Source organism: Diprion similis, chromosome 7, assembly GCF_021155765.1.
Source record: "Diprion similis isolate iyDipSimi1 chromosome 7, iyDipSimi1.1, whole genome shotgun sequence".
Classification (NCBI taxonomy): domain Eukaryota; kingdom Metazoa; phylum Arthropoda; class Insecta; order Hymenoptera; family Diprionidae; genus Diprion; species Diprion similis.
The window spans coordinates 1,026,669-1,046,756 of NC_060111.1; the positions used below are offsets into that span (position 1 = coordinate 1,026,669).

At 37.7% G+C, this 20,088-nt stretch overlaps 1 protein-coding gene across 9 annotated transcripts in view; it reads right to left on the reverse strand.

Annotated features, from left to right (window-relative positions):
- Positions 1-20,088, reverse strand: part of LOC124408260 (rho GTPase-activating protein 21-A) — a 112,651-nt gene that overhangs the window by 9,035 nt on the left and 83,528 nt on the right. For 3 of the 9 annotated variants that reach the window (XM_046885090.1, XM_046885088.1, XM_046885097.1), the window contains exons 4-18: positions 19,112-19,354; positions 16,844-18,560; positions 16,309-16,395; positions 15,430-15,624; positions 14,020-14,340; positions 12,288-12,365; positions 11,188-11,305; positions 9,886-9,993; positions 6,270-6,384; positions 5,676-5,759; positions 2,267-2,476; positions 1,282-1,638; positions 1,034-1,198; positions 567-947; positions 285-429 (exon numbers count right to left, since the gene is read on the reverse strand). In XM_046885090.1, the coding sequence (XP_046741046.1) occupies positions 285-429; positions 567-947; positions 1,034-1,198; positions 1,282-1,638; positions 2,267-2,476; positions 5,676-5,759; positions 6,270-6,384; positions 9,886-9,993; positions 11,188-11,305; positions 12,288-12,365; positions 14,020-14,340; positions 15,430-15,624; positions 16,309-16,395; positions 16,844-18,560; positions 19,112-19,354 (4,324 nt within the window). The remainder of the gene's footprint in view (positions 1-284; positions 430-566; positions 948-1,033; positions 1,199-1,281; positions 1,639-2,266; positions 2,477-5,675; positions 5,760-6,269; positions 6,385-9,885; positions 9,994-11,187; positions 11,306-12,287; positions 12,366-14,019; positions 14,341-15,429; positions 15,625-16,308; positions 16,396-16,843; positions 18,561-19,111; positions 19,355-20,088) is intronic. The other 6 variants (XM_046885089.1, XM_046885092.1, XM_046885093.1 and 3 more) reach the window with 6 other exon arrangements.

The window sequence follows — 20,088 nt, forward strand, 5'->3', positions numbered from 1 at the left end:
AATCTCAATAAGCTGTCTCTGGTGATTACTGCGAGAAAAAAAAAGAAAAATAAGACACGAAGTGATTAAGCCCCATCGGTAGTTTTAATTTCTAATCATTGAAATGAATTAAAAATTAGGCACAAAGAAACTATCAAAGCATGCTAAATCCTGATTCATTTCAACCAAGTTTTGGTTTTCATTGTTTTCAACCTAGCGCAATCATTTTTTCAAAAGGAAATCCCTGGCTTATTACCGACCGTTAACAACATATTTCATCTTGCTTCATCATTCCTCATACCTACCTTCAACTTTATGGATATTGTTCAGGAGGAGATTGTGGTTAATGATGGATGTCGGTTCTACTTCACTTCCATCTGCTGGAAGGCTCAGATTGACGCTCAATCTGCTCAGGTCGTCCAAATCCTCCTCAGAAAAGAACCAATCGACCTTAAAGAGGAATACAAAAAAACCAATTGTTTAGTTCCGATTCCTTGTTTGTTAAACGTGTAGTTGGATTATTGCATTCGTAATTATATTGATTCAAATAACTGGCTAGATATGTAAGGATGACATTGACGACTTACGTTATTCAGCAAGCTTTCAACAATTCTGCATTGGTGCGACATGTCTGTAACCATGGTGACCATGTTGTCCCTGGAACCGCTGGCCCTAACTAAAGTGGGTCCAAATACAATAGCCAAGTTTTTAGCCTCCATTTTATTAACTTCACTGTGCTCAACGACTTTCTTTAAATGAAACAGCAAATGCTTCAATGTCTCAAAATGGTGTTCTGGTAAATCACGTAATAATTTCCTTATCGTCGCCATCCTCCTTTGAGGATCCTCTATCTTATCTGCGTCAATAAACATTGGATAAAGATCGGCAGTTAGTAGAGAATCCGGCAGCTGACGGAAAAACGATTTCAACAGCGATGATATCACGTTGACGTCGCTCCATCTTGGATCCTGAAAAAAAAAAATCATATATAACTTGTGACGAATTTCTACATACCTCGTATGATACCGCCGTTGATCTCAAAAGTCAGAATTACCTGTAAATTGATATTCTGAATTCCCTTGTTCACACTTTCAGTCAGTTGGGATATAGCAGCCGTATTGCCTGGTACTCTGTATATTCCAATCACCTCAAGTCCTCGCTCTTCAACTATGCTGGTACACATTTCCACAATAAACGGTACATACATGGAGAATGTGGACTGCAACGAAAAATCATACTGTGTTTGAACGGCTCAAAAATTTATAATACCGTCACAACAGATTGTCTCTAAAATGAACTCACTGGTCGGCACAGCTCCAGCGGAATCTTGAATGTGGCGCCTTCGGGTGGCAGCTGAGAGGTCGGAGATGACGGAGATTCAGCCTGTCCATGCATTCGCCTAAGTTGTTTGGCGACTCTGCCCTTCCAAGTTTTACTTTTCGGAGATGGTAAATTTTCCATAGTTTGACTGGGCTTCCTCGTTTTATTAACAGGGGATTGCCCGGTCGGAGATCGATTCCTGAACGACGTGAATTTCCGAATCCCCTTGTGACTTGGCAGTGGACTCAACCGCTGACCACCTTGAGCCGTCGCACTTGGTGTTGTTGGTCCTGGAGTTTGAGGAACCGCTTGCTGCTTGGTCGTACTTGTGGCAGTGTCCTATCACATAAATGATAATTTACAACATTTCATACAACAATAAAAATTCCTCGAAAAGAGTCGTAATCTTCTTGCAAATTTTATCTACATTTTCACCGCAACACTTGATAATCATAATCATCAGGATGTACAAAATTTGATCTTATTTATTTTTCCTTGTTTCGCAGTATGTCGCACTGTCGCAAAAGAACCCATCATCATAATTATTTATTTATCATCACGAGTAGAGAGTTTATTCATTAAAAAATCGACGTCGATACACACAAGTATGCGCCGTTTAAAATTCACAAGGTACAATTCACGACGACAGCTTTATAAAGCGCGCGAGCTTCATCAATATGTCAGCGGGTATAATTCATGGCATTCGATACCAATTTAGGAGAGAAATTCAAACGATTTCTTGACGTGATAAAATTATCCTGCATAAAAAAATTATCTCGCATATTTAAAATAGTTATAAAAATTCCGTCCCAAGATAAATTCCGTTCACGCCGAATTCGCATAGTCGCGATTCAATCATGAAACGGAGAAATTAACGGAATAAAATTTTTTCATTATATAATGGTAAAATCGTATATATATATATACATATATATATATATTTATCGAGGGAAAAACGTCTACTAACGGATGATTTCTCGGTCGCTGCGTGTTTGTGGAGGGCGCGAAGCCAGAGAGCCATGGAGGCCGCATCCTCGGATTGAAGCAAGACTTCGGCGGCTGGATTGGCGACCCTGAGGACGTGTTTTCTCTTTGTATAATCCTCGGCAACGTCGACCAGGGAACATCGTACGTCGACGTTTTGTCCGGCATCGCCGTCGCCCGTCGCCGACGGACTCTGCGAAAATACGACGAAAAAGATTATTACATACGTATAATGCTTGTTGTTATTATAACATTACTCTATACGCTTGCTCTACGTATATATATATATGTATATCCATGTGTATATATTAGTTTCATTCTTTACGTCACTAGTTTCTCTCTATCGCATTTATTTTCGTCGTCAATGGATACAGGTATGTGTATAATATAAAATCTGTGTGCGGTTATAACGCACCGTACGTGCTGCGATATTTATCGCTATTATAGCCGGGTCGTCAGCGAATTAAAATACAATAAATATGTAACCAAATCTGAGTATAATAATCGACGGTATTGGTTAATGCAACAAACGATTATAAATTACGATGGATTATATACTGTCTGTTAGATTTTCTCTCTCTTTTTGCGTATTAAATTTGTACTTGGAATATTTATCTCGTACCTTGTTCATACCTTCCGATTGTAATAATCCAAGCATAAGCCCGTGTTTACATATATATATGTAGTAGTATAAAACGGTGAATTATCGTTGTTAAATTATGCGGTAATGATACATCGAATGCAAAACGCGGGAAGGCGAATAACAGGGTTGTGTAGGAAAAGGCAGGCGCCGAAGCGCAAAGCGAACCGAGCGAGACGCACACTTAAAAAGCACCTTTTTCTTAGCGTGGTCTCCACAAAACTAAAGACTTATTTTTAACACGTCAACTTACTACCACGCGCCCCAACCATTGCGTAACCATGCGGAGCTTTCATGTATGTATAACACATACACATAAAAATATATACACGCTTTTCGTCCGCCTCCGAATTAACTCCCCGAGAGCTTAACTTTGTCCCTAAAGCACAGGCTCCCTCTCCTCCACAGATTCACTCTGATGCCAAATACACGATCAGAAAATCACTCGAGCTTCCTTCCATGCGTTTCTTTTTAATTGATAATTATCAAATTGATTACCATGGTTAAATTCTTAAGGAAACATTTCGTCGTCGTTTCGTCTAGGTAGGTATTATAAGATTTACAGAATACATTATTAGACTTGTCAATTTCGACTTGATTCAAACCGTACGATTTAAAATCTATGAAAATAGACGTGTGCTTTGATTTCATTTTATTTTTTACCCAAGGGGCCGTGATGCTCCATCGTCTGAGCAATCTTCTGGCAAAGAGACCGTGGCTATTGACATGCAGCGGAATAGAAGATTGCGAACCGCTTCCACTCGGTCCCAGCATTTCGAGGATCGTGTATAATTTTGGAATAATTATCACCGACGACACTCGACTAACTTTATTTTTTATCACGGTGTTATTCAAATTTTTCATACAACATCAACGACACCAAGGACACCATTTTTCCACTACACTATAGACGCAAACAAATTTTGGTATTTTTTTAAATTACCGTAGTATCTCATCATCACTTTGTATACTCAATTAACGAACTTGACGGATCAGATTAAAAAAGAGGAAGAAGAAGAAAATGAACGATTCACTCGTTTCCCCTGAGTAAATCAGAGATCAGAGAATAAACGTATTTTTGAATCGCGACAAGTAGAATCCCGCCGCAATTCGGTATTGTAAACCAAGAGACAAGAAGGCATCAGACGTGAATGACATAGACTGGTCACCACCACGTCAAGTAGGAAGCGAATGAAAAGGGGGATAAGCGACGACAACTGGCGAACCTTTCACTCGTGTCAAACTGGCGGGGAAAAAACTTTTCGCGACCCGTTCCGCAGCAAAGCAGGGAACGTTTAAACGAATAACTACTGCACAGACAGTGTGAAGAAAATTTCGTTCCCTAATCCGCATAGTTGAGAGTTGAAAATTGAGAAATGGAACGTGACGGACCACTAGCCAAACCGTTGTGCACGGCTATAAGTTGCAGAAACGTGATGTCAACTGAATATTGCAGGAACGTGAAGAAAAACGAGTCCAGCCAGGCTTCGTCTATCTCATTTTGCGGTCGGAGTAACCAGCTCGAACACACGGAAAGAGACATGTGTTTCCGTCGCCTGGTCACCGTATCGCTGGTTTAAATCGCGAGTTCGCATTTACGGTGCATTAATTATGCTCCGTTGAATTTATTCCAGTTGAAATAACCATCGTTGGTTACACGTAACCATGCGATCGGAGTTGGATTCGTAAGTCATCGATGAGAATCATTCAACGTGTATAAAATGCAATATTGTACAATGTAGACTTGTTCTTGTTAGACTTTTGTACATGCCTAGATCCATATTTTCGACACAGCGACGAAAGAGATAAGATAAAAATATTGCGGATTGAAGTTGATGCCAAAATAGCCTTGTATTCGGACCTGATCTGCAAGGTGCGATTATTATTGTTATAGTATATTTTTATACACTTGAATCCAACCTCCTATTTTTTTCTTCCTTTTCAATTTGCAGAGAAACTGATTGCGCACGTGTCCAATCATGTGTGATTATTTTCACGAACGCAAGAGTCTCAAAATGTGTAAACTTCCGCCGATTATATACGTAGCTTTCGACATATTTTCGTCCCAATTAACAGCTTTCGTCCTTGAAAGTTTGATCGTTGAATTAGCGTCATTACTCCTGCGAATTTTTCAATATTCTCATGAATTTCGTGGTCGCTTCGCGATCCGTGTGAATTCGGAAAAAGCTTGAGTTCAAAGCGGAACAATGACACAGGAATTCCGATAACCGTGTCAGTAACACACATGGACAGTCCGAGTAAGGAGAAGATTGAATGAAACGTCGAATATCGATTAGTATGTAAGACGGCCTGCGCAAGAGGATATTGCGATATGATTGTAACTCGATATAGCAACGCAACTTCGTCGTTCGCCATACTAATCAGCCTTTGACGTTAAAGTTATCTGCAACAAGTTTTGCCGAGTACAAAAAGCCGACGTCCGGCGATCACTGTTGCATGAGTTTGGCGATCAATTAAACGGATAGGCAGAAGCTGCAGGTGCGAATTAATTGAAATAATAAACTACGTAAGCGAGGCTAATTATGACGCACGACTTCACGTGATTTCCGATGAACGGATTGATGCTAATAAGTCGATGAACAAGTTACCGATCGAACGTCAAAGCTACCTCGATTTGTGAAAAAAACTGCAAAATCCAACCGGAAATAATTTTTTTGTCGAATTTGGCTCGCCAAGAGCCGGTTTTTATTTGTAAAAATGGCAATGTGCGGACCGTTTTAAAAGAACTAACCTGACTGTGACGATCCTTGTAAAAGTAAAGAATTGGACCACGCAGTACTCCCCAGACTTGTTTCCATGAACGGTCTGTTGATCGCTGAAATAGAAAATAAAGAAAAATACTTTAGCTAAAAGGCGTGATAAGCATATAATTGAATATAATTGAATGCTCTTTTAAAGGGTTGAATAATGATGAAAATTTAGTGATAAACTCAATGTATAAGAATGGCAAAACTTTTTGACGACATAAACGTTTGACGATCAACTCAAAGCCTTTTTTACGATTCAGAAATACCCGCGTCGTAAAGCAGACATCATCGCTGTTGAATATTGTATACGAGGATCAACAAATATCGGAATAACACATTCCGTCGCGGATTCTGATAGTGAAACGAATAATTTTTAGGAGAAGACTGTTACGTTGGCAATGCAGATTCAGACCTTAGCGGCCGAAAGTTGGTAACACTGGACGCTGAATCTGCATTGCCAACGTAACAGACTTGTTTTAAAAATTCGCCGCCTCGGGATCCGTGACCTAAAGTGTACATGGTAAGGTAAAGTCATTCGATGAAAAAAAAAACTGCGGAAAATTGCCTAGCTTTCCTACCTTTCCTTCGAGGACGGTGTATTTCACGTGAAGAGGTCCTTCTCTCTCGACGGGTTCAGCGTCTTTCAGACTCACGGTGCCACTGGAGTTGCTGTGACCCCCGGTGATGCTGTTGCTGTAAAATTCACCGCAATGTTAAAACACACGCGTGCATATATTTTCACACTCTTTGAAAATTATTATTTTTTCTGCGAGAACGCGTAACAAACTAATCGACAAAGCGTTACATCATTAAATTTTTATTAATCAAAGACGAAATCAGTAGTACAACTGTATGTGTTTCATGTGAATGTGTGTATCTGTGTGCAAATGATAGATATTATCCGTAAATCGATTTCGTGAGAATTTGTGCAGTATGATTTTTATCATTTTATTCGACCATGTGTAATGACGTTATTTATTTTATTTTTTTTATCACAAACAATATTGTTTCTTAGACTTTAATCGGATATTAATCGTATGCAAAAGGTCGAATCGAAATTATGATAAATGAAGGATGTGGAACTTCGAAAGAGATAAATAATCACGTAAGGTTATTGTTGCTTTGATTTTTCTCAGTTGAACAATTATTTCCAAGTGTGTGTGTGTAGAGATGATTGTTGGTACGATATATGTGTGTAACTGTGTACGTTAGATATTTTACTACACACGTATGATACAAGTATATATGTATATACCCAGGCAATAGTGGGGTATATGGGAGATTATTATCTGAGAAGTAAAATAGCGCCTGATGGCAGGCAGCCCAGCATTACCCAAGTCCAATAATTGGCAAGACGAGACTCGGGTTGCCTGACTGCAGGCGCTAGTTTATCCTCAAATACGATCACCCTTCGCGTTATAATGCACAGTTATATTATGTGTACGTACATTGGAAGTTTGATAAACTTTGTAAACAACACAACGTATGCGGCATACTATATTATATAATATATATATATGCATACATGTATGTGTAGATATTACAGGATACACAAGGTTCTGTGCCACAATTTTATTATTGCAAAAGCTCTTAGAATGTATTTATATAAGGTATAACGATGGTATTATTCTTTTTTCTTTTGTTTGATCCAAAAACGTGTTCCGTTTAAAACCGTATTCTTCCAATTTTTTAAATACGGTTAAAATCATATTTTCATATTCAAAGTTTGTACACGCGGTTTATGAAAAATATCCTGTCGTTGAAATCGCTCAGTCATCCAAAATTCACGCAACCGTATATCGAAATATGGAAATATTGTAAAATTTATTCCCACCTCACGAGTAGAGAATACAAATAATAAAATTCCGTTTCAATTACACTTCAAAAATGATTAAAATTGCTGAAATCTTTGAACTAAATTTCTTCTTGTCTGTTAAAATTTGCAAAATAAATTTTCCCTTCGTTAAAGAAAAATGTTAAAAAGCAAAAGACATTCTACAATACGCTTATTATGTTCCGACACGATATTGAGGATTGTAAATCTTACTCTCGTTACTGCAAAATATATATTATTAATATTATATAAATGCAGTACGTGTAAACATTCAACAAAATTCGTACAATAAATTCACGATTTCCATTCGTAAGGTTTCCACAACTTTGAAACTATCAAGACTAACATCTGATCGAAATGTCTCGCTGGAAAATTCGTGACAAAACAAAACAATTTTACCGACAACGTATTCTACTGCATAATGTGTGAATATAAACCTTGTATGTACATAACATATGCGATATATGCGTACGAAAAACACACACACACACACGCAGCAGCAGCAGCCAGGCGAACGAACGAACGAACGATGAAACGGACGAACGAACGAACGAACGGACAGACGGAAAAGTGGATGAAAATTAGAAATGGTATTTCGAGAGAAGAAAAAGAAACAAAAAAATAAAAAAGGAGTAAAACACTGCAGCACGTAGCTCGCACATACAAGTACAATTACAATATACGTCACGTACAAAATTGTATATATATAGTGCAGATCTTGTAAGCGATTCATTCAATAATTAATTGCACAATATACGAGTATACGTTACATGGTACACTTGCTGTGGTATAGTAGGTATAGTATATTTGGGTGGTCCTTAAAAAGGTCTTCTTTGAATTTCGAACAGCTCCCCCCCCCCCCGAATTGGCTCCAGATAATTAAAACAAATTCCCTGATCTTTTTATATTTTTTTTCCCAATTCTAACGTGTCCCAAAGAGGGTGGATTCCATTGAACCATTTCAGGGGCACATCAAGTCTACCGAAGGGATTGAGACAAAATTTTGTATACGGTGGTTTCTTGGGTCGTCGATTACGGATCTGACGTTAAAATTTGAAAATTTAAAATTGGGGATCCGATGTGGTGGAGCGAAATCCAAAAAGTTTACTGATTTCGATAAAACTTGGTACTCGAGGGTTCTCGAGGTTACTGATTACGAATGTGAACTCGAAATTCCAAAATTCAAAATAATGAATCCAAAATGGTAATATCAAGTGACTCATCGGGTTTTGATTCACCATATTGGATCCGCCACTTCGAATTTTCAAATTTTGAATTCAGATTCGTAATCAATGACTCAAAGACCCCGCCTTTATCAAACTTTCATCTAAATCCGTTGGGTAGATTTGATGTGTCCCTGAACAGTTCGAATAAGAAAATCCACTCTCTTGGGGTCACGGGTTAGAGTCGAGATAAGAATCTAAAAAAATTAGGGAATTATTTTCCAATTGTGTGAAGCTGATTCGGACCTCGAACCGGTCGAAATTAAAAAATGCTCTTTTTAAGGACCACTCTAATAAATATACATATATATTATATACATAAATACGTATACACGTATTGATCATACCCAGGACATATATAGGTATTATAGATATAATTGACTAATAATTTCTACTATAGAATGTTGCAAAGGGTAGTTAAAGTTAATGAATATTATATATATTAGCGTGGCGCAAAAAAACCGACTATTTTTGTTTTTTTGAGTCTCGTCTGACAAAATGTTAGTTTTTGATGTTTTAAGAGTTCACTCCAAAGGACAGTTCAAAAAAAAATTTTCAAGAGGTCGCTCCACATTTTTTAAAACGTCAGAAATCGTCAAAAATTGATTTTTTTTTTAAATTTTATTTTCTTGTTACGATCTACTTTCATAGACAAAAAAAAAATAAGTTTCCGAAAGTTTCAGTTCAAAATTTGAATTTTGAAAGGTCGTTGATAATTTTTTTTCAATTTTTTCGTGCATTTCTTTAGATCTTTTCGAGCGACCTTTTAATATTCATACTAAAATTTCATTAATTTAGTAAGAAAGAATCGATAACAATACACCACGACATGAATTAAAAATCAAACAAAATACTGAAAATATAATTTTTTTAATTTAATTTTTTGACGATTTTTGACATTTTTTTAAATTTGGAACGACCTCTTAGAATTTTTTTTTTGAACTGTCCTTTGGAGTGGGCTCTTAAAACATGAAAAACTAACATTTTGTCACACGAGACTCAAAAAAAAAAAAAAAAAAAAAAAAAAATAGTCGGTTTTTTTGCGCCACCCTAATATATATATATATACATATATTAATTATGTATATGTAGTTGGATGCGAAGTAAGCAGACACAGGTGGACAGGCGGGGTCTCACCGATGCGAGTGACGATGGAGCGACGCCGCCTGTGTAACATCCTCGAAGATGCGTCGGAGGGGTGTTATGTCCCCGGGAAAGAGGGGCGGACGCCATCGCCTGTGGGCGCTGGAATCGGGCTCATTGTCATGTCCAGTTGCATGCTCCTCGTTTATTTACTCATATTTCTTACATTTCATTCCACGTTTTCTTATTTCTTTCTCTGTCTCGTCATATTTTTCCCCCTTTCTTTCCCAGTCTCATTATTTAAATACATACATATATATTTATATACTACGAAATTTCCTTTTAAAATCTTGCGATTTGCCTAACAAGCTTCCTGCCTCTTTATTCGCATCGAATGGATTATACGTCAACTATAAAATTTTCAAAGTTTTTATCACCGTTCACTACACAAGCGGAAAAAATTTTTACATTTGATTCCTTTTTTTCAACCGAAATTATTTTTCACACTAATAACAAAAGAAACACTGCGACGCTTTGATGACATTTCATATGTGAAAATGGACGAGGGAGGAGGAGTAAACGGGATCGTGAGACAAACTTTCGTGGAACAATATTTTCCACCATATCATAAAATACTATCTTTTTATAAAAGTAAACTCACGACAAGAATGTCCGACTCGGAGTGTTAAATACAACGAAAGATTTTTCGAGGTGTAGGAAACAGCGAGAAAAAAACGAACGTAGATTAACACCATTCCCCCTCCCCCCCACCCCCCTTTTTTTTCGTCAAACATGATTAAAGGTGACGGAATTAATTAAACAAAGGTTCAACCGTATATTCCCCGTTAGTTATTAAAAGATCAAAGAACGCGTGTTGGGTGTGTTTGTGTGTGTGTGTGTGTGTATACGTGCGTGTTTAGACGGAAGAACATTTGCAAATTAATTGCGAGGGTAAAGAATAATAACGTAGGTGGTAAAAGAAACTAACATTGAAGAAAAAAAAAAATAAAAAAAAAAAAAGACATGGATAATTGCAGAGATTTACTTTTTCAAACAGCAAATCGTCCTTGCATTAAATCGCAATAGGCGTATCGATTAGCGAGAAAATAATTCGTGTGTATACACATCCAGAGAATATCTATCGTCGTACGAACATTTCCTCCATCGATTCATAGTTTCGTACGTTTACGCAAAAAAAAAAAAAAAAAAATTTTCTGGGTATGCAAAATCGCGCGTCATTACCTGCAGGTGTTAGATACAAAATTCGTATGTATAAAATGTGAACGAAAGAAGAAAGAAAAGAAAATAAAATAAACATATAGAAAACTGTAGGATTAACCATCTCTCATCTCTTACCTTCTTAAACCGAGAACTGGCTCGGAATCCGAGAGCTCAAGATCACTGTCGACGTGCATCCGTTCACCCCACGTAGCTTTCAAGTAAGAAACTCTCCTGGTCGCGCGGTCCTCGTCATCTGATTGACAGAATAAAGAAAACATCAAAGTATACACATGTAACAGGATATATAACGAGTTTGTTTGACTAACACGATTGATTAGAAACAAAAGAGAAAGGAAAAAAAAAAAAAAAACCAACAACTCAAAACTAAAATTAGTAAAACAAAACGAACAATGAGTAATAAACCGTCCACAACCACAAACACAGTCTATAAAGTTCACAATTTATGCATAAAAAAAAAAATATATATATATATATATATATATATAGATATATTTATATATGAGACGAATGAAAATTATGTTTATGAATTAATGAAGAGGATTTTTCATATTGAAAAATGATATTCTGCAACGGTAGGAAGAAAGAAAGGTAAAACAAGACTGACGCACGTTAAATTCTCTCCACAAACCGAACCGGCATAATCGTAAAAACGCGTTCGCGTATAAGGAAATTCAAGATAATTATTAATTTCCACACAATTTTCACGAGAACTTGTATCCACTCGTTTATCCGCAGTACCTATACCCACGTGTTGAGAAAAACTACGGAATAAAAAGTGTATATGCGCAATAAGAAGACAGACAGACAGACAGACAAGTAAGATCCGATTATGAGAAACGAAACGTTTCGACGTGAATAAATGGGAAGTTAGTCAGTAGGGTAAACAAATATACGATGATACATTATACGTATATATGTATATATAATAATATTGTGCGTATATTGTTCGCCGTCACTGACCGATTAGGCGAAGCTGATGATTCGCGATGACAAAGCGATGAGAAAAACATTGTTAAAAATTGCACCAGCGCAGATATCGAACAACAAAAAGCAGCTTTGTTTCTTGGATAATAGTCCCAAGTGAATATAGTACCGCAGGTATTAGGTACGGTACGTGAGATAATCGTGTGAGAATTATTTTCAAGTCGTGGAATTCAAGTCGTGTTCCAATTGCTTCGAAGACGTCAAAGACACGTGTGTTATTAATAACTTACTGGTCTGCTGATGAGCCTTAGAGCACTTCTGTCGCCTGATAACCTCGCCGTTGGTCGGCGATGGGTCTGGTCCAGGAACTGAAAAAAGCGGAGGCGAAAACGTGGATATCAGCGTTAAAGCGCAAACACACTCGCAAACGAAAGTTATTAACATTAAAAAAAGAAAAAAAAAAAAAAGAAGTAACATTAACGTCAATATCTCCCTCCAGGTATGCGTGATTTCTGCAGTACTCGTAGCAGGTATACACTGTATGTAGGTATTCGACCGCCTTCGGTGCACAAAAATTATCACAATATAGTTATAATTTTTTTAAACAACCTATAACATTGAATTAAAACCAATCACCGCAAATCAAATATTTTTACTTGCTTTTAATTATTCCTGTAAATTATACATATACTTGCCGTAAAAGAAGAAAATAATTATTAATAAACAGTATAATGAGAATCAAATACATGCATGTATGTAGATTAGAGTGGCGAAAAAAAACCGACTATTTTTTTTTTTTTTTTTTTGAGTCTCGTGTGACAAAATGTTAGTTTTTGATGTTTTAAGAGCCCACTCCAAAGGACAGCACGAAAAAAAAAAATTTTAAGAGGTGGGTCAAAATTTTAAAAAATGTCAAAAATCGTCAAAAAATTTAATTAAAAAAATTATATTTTCAGTATTTTGTTTGATTTTTAATTCATGTCGTCCTGTATTGTTATCTATTCTTTCTTACTAAATTGAAGAAAAAAAATTTATGAAATTTTAATATGAATATTAAAAGGTCGCTCGAAAACATCTAAAGAAATGCAGCAAAAAATTGAAAAAAATTATGAGCGACCTTTCAAAATTCAAATTTTGAGCTGAAACTTTCGGAACCTTATTTTTTTTTGTCTGTAAAATTATACCGTAACAAGAAAAAATTAAAAAAAAAAAATCGATTATTGACGATTTCTGACGTTTTAAAAAATGTTGAGCGACCTCTTAAAAATTTTTTTTCGAACTGTCCTTTGGAATGGGCTCTTAAAACATCAAAAACTAACATTTTGTCACAGGAGACTAAAAAAAAAAAAAAACAGTCGTTTTTTTTGCGCCACTCTAATGTAGATATATTTAAATATCGCGAGCAAAATATTACATCAGTTATCTATTCATGCGGTAAAAAATACGATAGAATTAATAGACGTTACTACGTTCGACAGGTAAAATCTGCCACAAGCAACGTAACAATGAAAAAAATTTATGGACATTCTGTTTCCTCTTATTGTTAGCCTTAGTCGATGTAGATTTTGTAAAGTTTCTGGTTTAAATGCGATTCGATTATAGGTGAGAATGTTAGTTTATTTATATAAGCCAGACAATTTGTAAAAGGTTATAACATTCCTGAATAAGCTGGATTTTTACTCGTTGCATACATGAAAGAAACATTGAAACAAATTCAAAGCAGTTACGTAACTTCAAACGCTCTTCACCACCGATATCACCCTGTAAGCCCATTAATTGTTGTTATTATTAATTTATCAAGCGTTACAATAAACAAATATCGTTATATCGGCATAATTATAACGTATACATATATATATATATATATAAAGTAAAAATATTGTGTTAATAAAATGGTTAAAACGTAAGAAAAATGAGTACAAGAACAACGAGACGGTAAAATGAAAACAAAAAAGGAATAGGAACAGACGAGAAAAGACTGTCGATAAACGAAAAGATAAAAAAAAAAAAATAATGCCTGACCTAGGATCTGAGAAATGCCTTCTGGGGTCTCCACGTCAGTTTCAGCAGGTGTAAGGAAGCCAGAGCCGTTCTCTGGGCTTTCCGAGGGTCTCAGAGGATTCAAGATGGAAAGTTGATTTGGCCTGACTGGCTGAGGCGAGCTAACGATTATATTCGGGGTTGTCTTATTTGTCTCTGAATTTCGATTCAGGTCTAATATTGGCGTGGGAAATAGCGGGTCGTTTGGATCCTCGGTTTTCGACACTTGTTGACCGTCGACGTCGGCGTTACCCTCGCGGATCGCGTCTTGACGTCGCATCAGACTTTGCTGGGGTGCTCGCTCTGTCGTTTACACATAGGTATAATAATACATCCCAACAACAAATCGATGAATTAATTATGAATATGTGTGACGTGAAAAATTATTAAGTTTTACAATTTCATTTATAAATAAAAAGCCGACGATTTTTTTCACTGGCAATTGACTAGATGAGAAATATGAACGTGAAACAAATGTAACAAATTATTCGTTTACAAAACAAAAAAGAAAAAAACATATAAATATATTCAAGAAAGTTCTGTTTTTTTGTCAATTTCTTTCGATAAAAATTTTCACACTCCTTCAAACGTTTTTCAGTTATTTTCAAAAGAAGGCAATTTCACGAAACTTGAACACAGGAGAGAAAAAAAAAAAAATAAATAAAAGAAGAAAAAGAAAAACGAATAAAAATTTTTATACGGTATACCCGGACAAAAAGTATTTTACCTGTGGCAAATAAACTACGCAGACTGTTATTTCATTTTTACATTCACAATCAGTAAACCCAACACGTTTTTCTCTCAATTCATGCTTCGATTATACTCTTATCAATAATGATTTGTATAAAAAGAAAAGAAAAATTTATCCACTTTCTTGAACAATCGTCATGCGGGATAGATAAAAAAAAAAAAAAAAAAAAAAAAAAAAAAAAAAAAAAAAATCCAGAAAATCAGATCAATGAGGTTCAACTACAGCTGAGTTCTCCGAAAATCGGTTAAAAAATCATTTCGTATAAAAAGTTACTAAATATACGATAATTCTTGTAAATCATCGTTGATCAATAACAAAAGATAAATTTCAATATTTTAATGAAGTATTGACGCGCGACGGTAGAGCGTGACGATGAACCAGTTGAAGTTTGAAAAAGAAATTTTCTAAACGAAAAACAACCCATTTTTATATACAACACGAAATGAGTTTGAAAAGAGAAAAAAAAAAAAAAAAAAAGAAGAAGAAATTATCTACGAACAAGAAATAATAACGTGTGCTAAATATCTTGGACTAACGTATATAGAAATGATCTAGTTAAAACATACTGGGAATGGTATATAGTGTCTCTAAAAATAAGGGTTACAGACAAAAATATGCAAAGTGTTAAGAGTATGACTCACCAAGCTGGGCTTTAACCGCCTGTAAGTAACTGTCTTGACGCTTAGCCTTGTTTCTTTTCGCATCATCCTCTTCGACTTCCGTCTGCCAAGTGTGCCTTGCATTTCGTCGCGACGTACTATTCGCCGCCTCCCAAGACTCCGCGCTGTTACTTCGTGCCCTTAGATGCATGGATTCGGTCTCCATCGCGGGCATTTCTGCGAAAAATTTGCATACATGATATATATATATATATTATATTTCGATTAATAATGACTTTTAGATTACATAACTACAAGGCGAGATACACAGCGAGTTTATAATAACACCCATTGATGAAACAACTACAAATAATTACACGAAAATCCACAAACTCTAATATCACAAGGCATGAGTTTCTGCTGCTAGACAGAGAAGTATAAAGTAGGTACACGGAAAAGACTGCTTCTCGTTCAAGGCATCTGGAAAATTTTTTAGAAACTTTCTGCCAGTGAGTGAATAGAATTAATGAAGAATATTTGAGTCAAGATTTTTCGTTTTTACCGAGGGGTTAATCACTCTTAATCTTTATCGTTTTACAATCGCGTGTAAAATCCATTCTTCATTCTAGTTTTTCAACGTGATTTACCCCTGGGTTCCGAATGATTTCCGATAATTGGAAATTTTATGATAGATAGATATATACAGTACAAAGCATGAAAAAGAAACGACGATGAGACATGCTCTGTGATGATGATGCTTCGTGTAGTGTCTTCCTGACGTTTAACGAACGTCAAATGTCATCATCTAGTGTGAAAGACGAGTTAATGATACGGACACACGTTACATAAATAAACTGCCACGATAAACACACTTATTAAATACATCGATAATGCAGGTCTGAACTTGACACGTTCATCTACCTCTTATTTCCCTATATCCAGCCGGTGGTTCGCAATGGATGTACTTGCTGCCTACAGGAATAACTCTATTCCCCGACAATTCTCTCCCTATATGCATATAGACGATAATATTTCGTTATTCATATAATATTACACGTAAACACACTCGATTATCAAAATTTATATCTACTGCTACTATTACAAAATAGAGATTAGCGATTAATACCCTGAAAATTCTATTTCTTACAGATAAAAGTTGAGCCTTTTCTCTCGTCTTTTGTTCGAATAAAGTAACGATCTAGCACATTATCAAAATGACAATTAGTTCTGTTACAGTGAACCACAAAAAGAAACAAACAAAAGAGATATTTTTTCCCTCAAAAAGTGACCCAAATTATTTCTAAACACTTCACTTCGAAGCCTGTGATAAGAGACAATAAACTGAGCAAATATGTTTAAAAACTAGAAACAAAAAACAAAGAAATCTCGCAAGGTAATCGCAAAAAGTTTTGATAACAGAAAACAACAAATGTAATTAAATAACATTACAACGTACCAGACTCGAGTGATTTGCTCTCTCGATGAGCTGGTATTCTCCTTGGTTCTCTGGCCTCCGCTTTGGATTCAAATTCTCTTTTTCTAACAGCCACATTAGGAACACTTCGTTTACTTGATAACCTAGATAATTCACTTTTGTACAAATTAGTTCTATCACTAGTCGGCTCGTCGTCATCGCTGAGCAGTCGTCCCGACTCGAACTGCTTAGCCCTGCGTGATACAATCTGCAATCCTTGAGGCGGTACGGAAAATTTATCATTATTTTTCTTTTCCGGTCCAGGCGACGAGGGAAGAGACGAAGTGCCGTTCCTCAAATCCTGAGCACCGCCCTGCTGACTCGACGTGACATTCTCGTGTATCCTCGAAAGGGTCGTTACAAAGGCAGCCTTGTTGCCGCTCCTCGTATTCGTAGATCTGAACTGCGCGTCGTTGTTCATCACCTTATTGCCATTATTTCCTGCAGCAGGTGGCCCATACTTGAAATGATTTTCTTTAACAAACTGACCATTGCTGTCGTATAGAGATGAATAAAACTGATCACGTTTCGCCTGAATCTCCTCTATACCAAGCTGATCTCTGTCTTCATCGTCATCGTCGTCGTCGTCCTCACCGTCACCGTCGTCGTCGTCATTCTCTCCGTCAATCTGATTAGAATACTCATTCTCGCTGTCCAAATCCCCTCTAACTCTGAGCAAACTTTGATTCGTAGGTTTAGCAGCCCTGGTATTTCTCTCCGCGGAGTTTCTCGTCGGTGATTGTTGTTGCCTGTTAGCCTGCTGTTCGTTTGGCGGCCATACTTGCCGCTGAAGTTTCTGAGGCCTGGCATAAAACTCCCTCTGAATACGCTTCGACTCCTCCTCAGGTGTGAGCCATCCGATCGGCTGACTCGGTCGCCTGAGAAATTCCTCTTTCTGTTCAAAGCTCCGCCTCAATCTGTTCATGATAACAGAATCGTCGGAATACTCGTTGCCGGTGAGGGTTGAATTCGAATCGTACGACGTGAGACTCTCTTTGCTGGCAGGGCTCGAATCCCTCCTGGAATCCATGCTGAGCCGGGAACCAGGAGTGCTGGACTTGAGGGCGTCCATGCTTCCGTAGGCCGGAGACTCTGCATCGCTGGTCATTCCGCTGCCCTCGCTGGCTCTTCGGCTGACGACCCTTCTTCCGGGTCTGTAAATCGGAACCTGAGGTTCAGCCCTGGACATGGGATACTGGTCCAACGATTTGCCGAAGACATCCGAGGGTCTGACCCTCTCGTAAATCGGGTCCTTGATCCTGTCGTAGATTTGCTCGGTGTTTGAGGGCCTCGAGTATATCGACTCGGGCCTCGTTCTGTCGTACAAGTCAAATCTCGAATCGGGGGGCTGCCTGAACGGCTGAGGAATCTGATTTTGCTGTTCTTTCTGCCGCCTCTGCGGTCGTTCCGGATGATCGTAGAGGATGGTTTCTTGATTGTGAGCTTCGAGAGGCCTCCGCTGCGTCGGTGCCAGCATTTTGGTATCCTTGTAGACTTCTTCTCTCTGTTGCTTGTACGGATGAAGCGTTGTACCCTGGTTTTCGGAACCCGGTGGTGAACAGACCCAGGATTGCCGGCTTCTGGCTGTCGGACCTGGTATCATGCTCGTCGATCTCCTTTGCTTCTGCGGCGTTCTGTCCGGCGAACGAAGTCGAGGTCGTTGATTCGTTTCGGGATTGTGTGCCGTTTCACCAAAATACTGTGTGACAAAGAAAAGAAACAATCGTTAAATAAACACGTTACATACATCTGAGAAGACAGAAACGTCGTCATTGCTGTACAAAATATAGCTTCAGTCGATTTGTCATTTCTTTCTTTTTTTCTTCTTCTTCTTCTTCTTCTTCTCTCCACACAGGAACACCGCGCGAGAGCCAATTAAAAACGTGTAAAAAAGAAAAAAAAAAAAAAAAAAAAAAATCACTTTCTTGCCGAATGGCAGAGGAATTGAATTTACTCCGGATTCTATAATTGAATCGATACTCCGCTTCTTCTCCCTGCGTCCGATGTAAGGATTCATTACGGCAATAGTAGCACTAAAGCCGATCAAACACCGACTGCGAATATCACGTATGGGACGAACTGAATCCAATTACGCCATCTCCTAACAATTCGCGTTGTAACAACGTATTTCTTATAATATATGTATATACATATCATAAGCATTTGTTCATATCATCAATTAGAAAGAAATCCCGGTAGAGACATTCCGTGGATTGTAAATCGACGAGTAAAAAAGTCTCGAATTCTCACCCGTTGCAGGATGTCGTCGTCCTTAGAAACGACGATGAGACGTAGCCAAGGACCCGCTTGCTGTATCCGCTGTACAACGCGAGCGTACTGCTCACCCCTCGTCGGGACTCCGTCGACGGATGCGACTCGATCCCCTGTTCGAAGCCCGGCTTCCGATGCCGGTGAATTGGCGCGTACCTGCTTCACGAAGATCGTGTCCATTGGCTCGTCAATCCTGGCCCGCTCGTGTCCCGGCAACATCTGCTGATTAATATGAAACAAAAAGAAAAAAAAAAGCCAAGAGTTACAAAACTGCTCGCTGCCTGTGATCTCTGTGATTTTTGTCACTATATGATCTCGCTTCGAAGCACGACGGATGCTTCGGATATTTATCAGTGTCTTCGAGAACCTGCACCAAGAGTTGTCTCTTGGCAATATTAAACGCGACGGTGTTACGTGGGAACGAATTCAGCCTCGAAAACGATACCTTGCCAGTTTTTTTCTTTCAGTTTCTTTTGCACACATTTTTCAGCATCAGCAGCAGCAGCAGTAGCAGGAGGAGAACGTTACCGAAGCCTATAATAGATTATTTCGCGATAGTATTTCGCAACGCGTCCCGATTTCCCTCGTCAGCCTGTTTCGCATGTTACGCGATATCGAAACAACGACACAATACGTAGTGAAGGAGACACGAATTATACGCGAAACGTTCTCAGCGATTTAAGGCAGCCTTCGTTAAATGGAAATATAAAGAGAGTAAGTAACAATATATATCTATATGTATACATCGATACATATAGTTGCATTCGTCCACTTACTCATTGCAACTTTGTACATACATACCCCGTGCAGAAAAACATTTCAGGTCATTCGAGTATTAATTATCTCCCAAAAAGGTATACGGGGAACGAACGGCATTATTACACCAGAAGAGGAGGATGCGGGAAGGAATGAGACAAGGAGTAAAATACACGGAGGAGGTACATATATACATACGT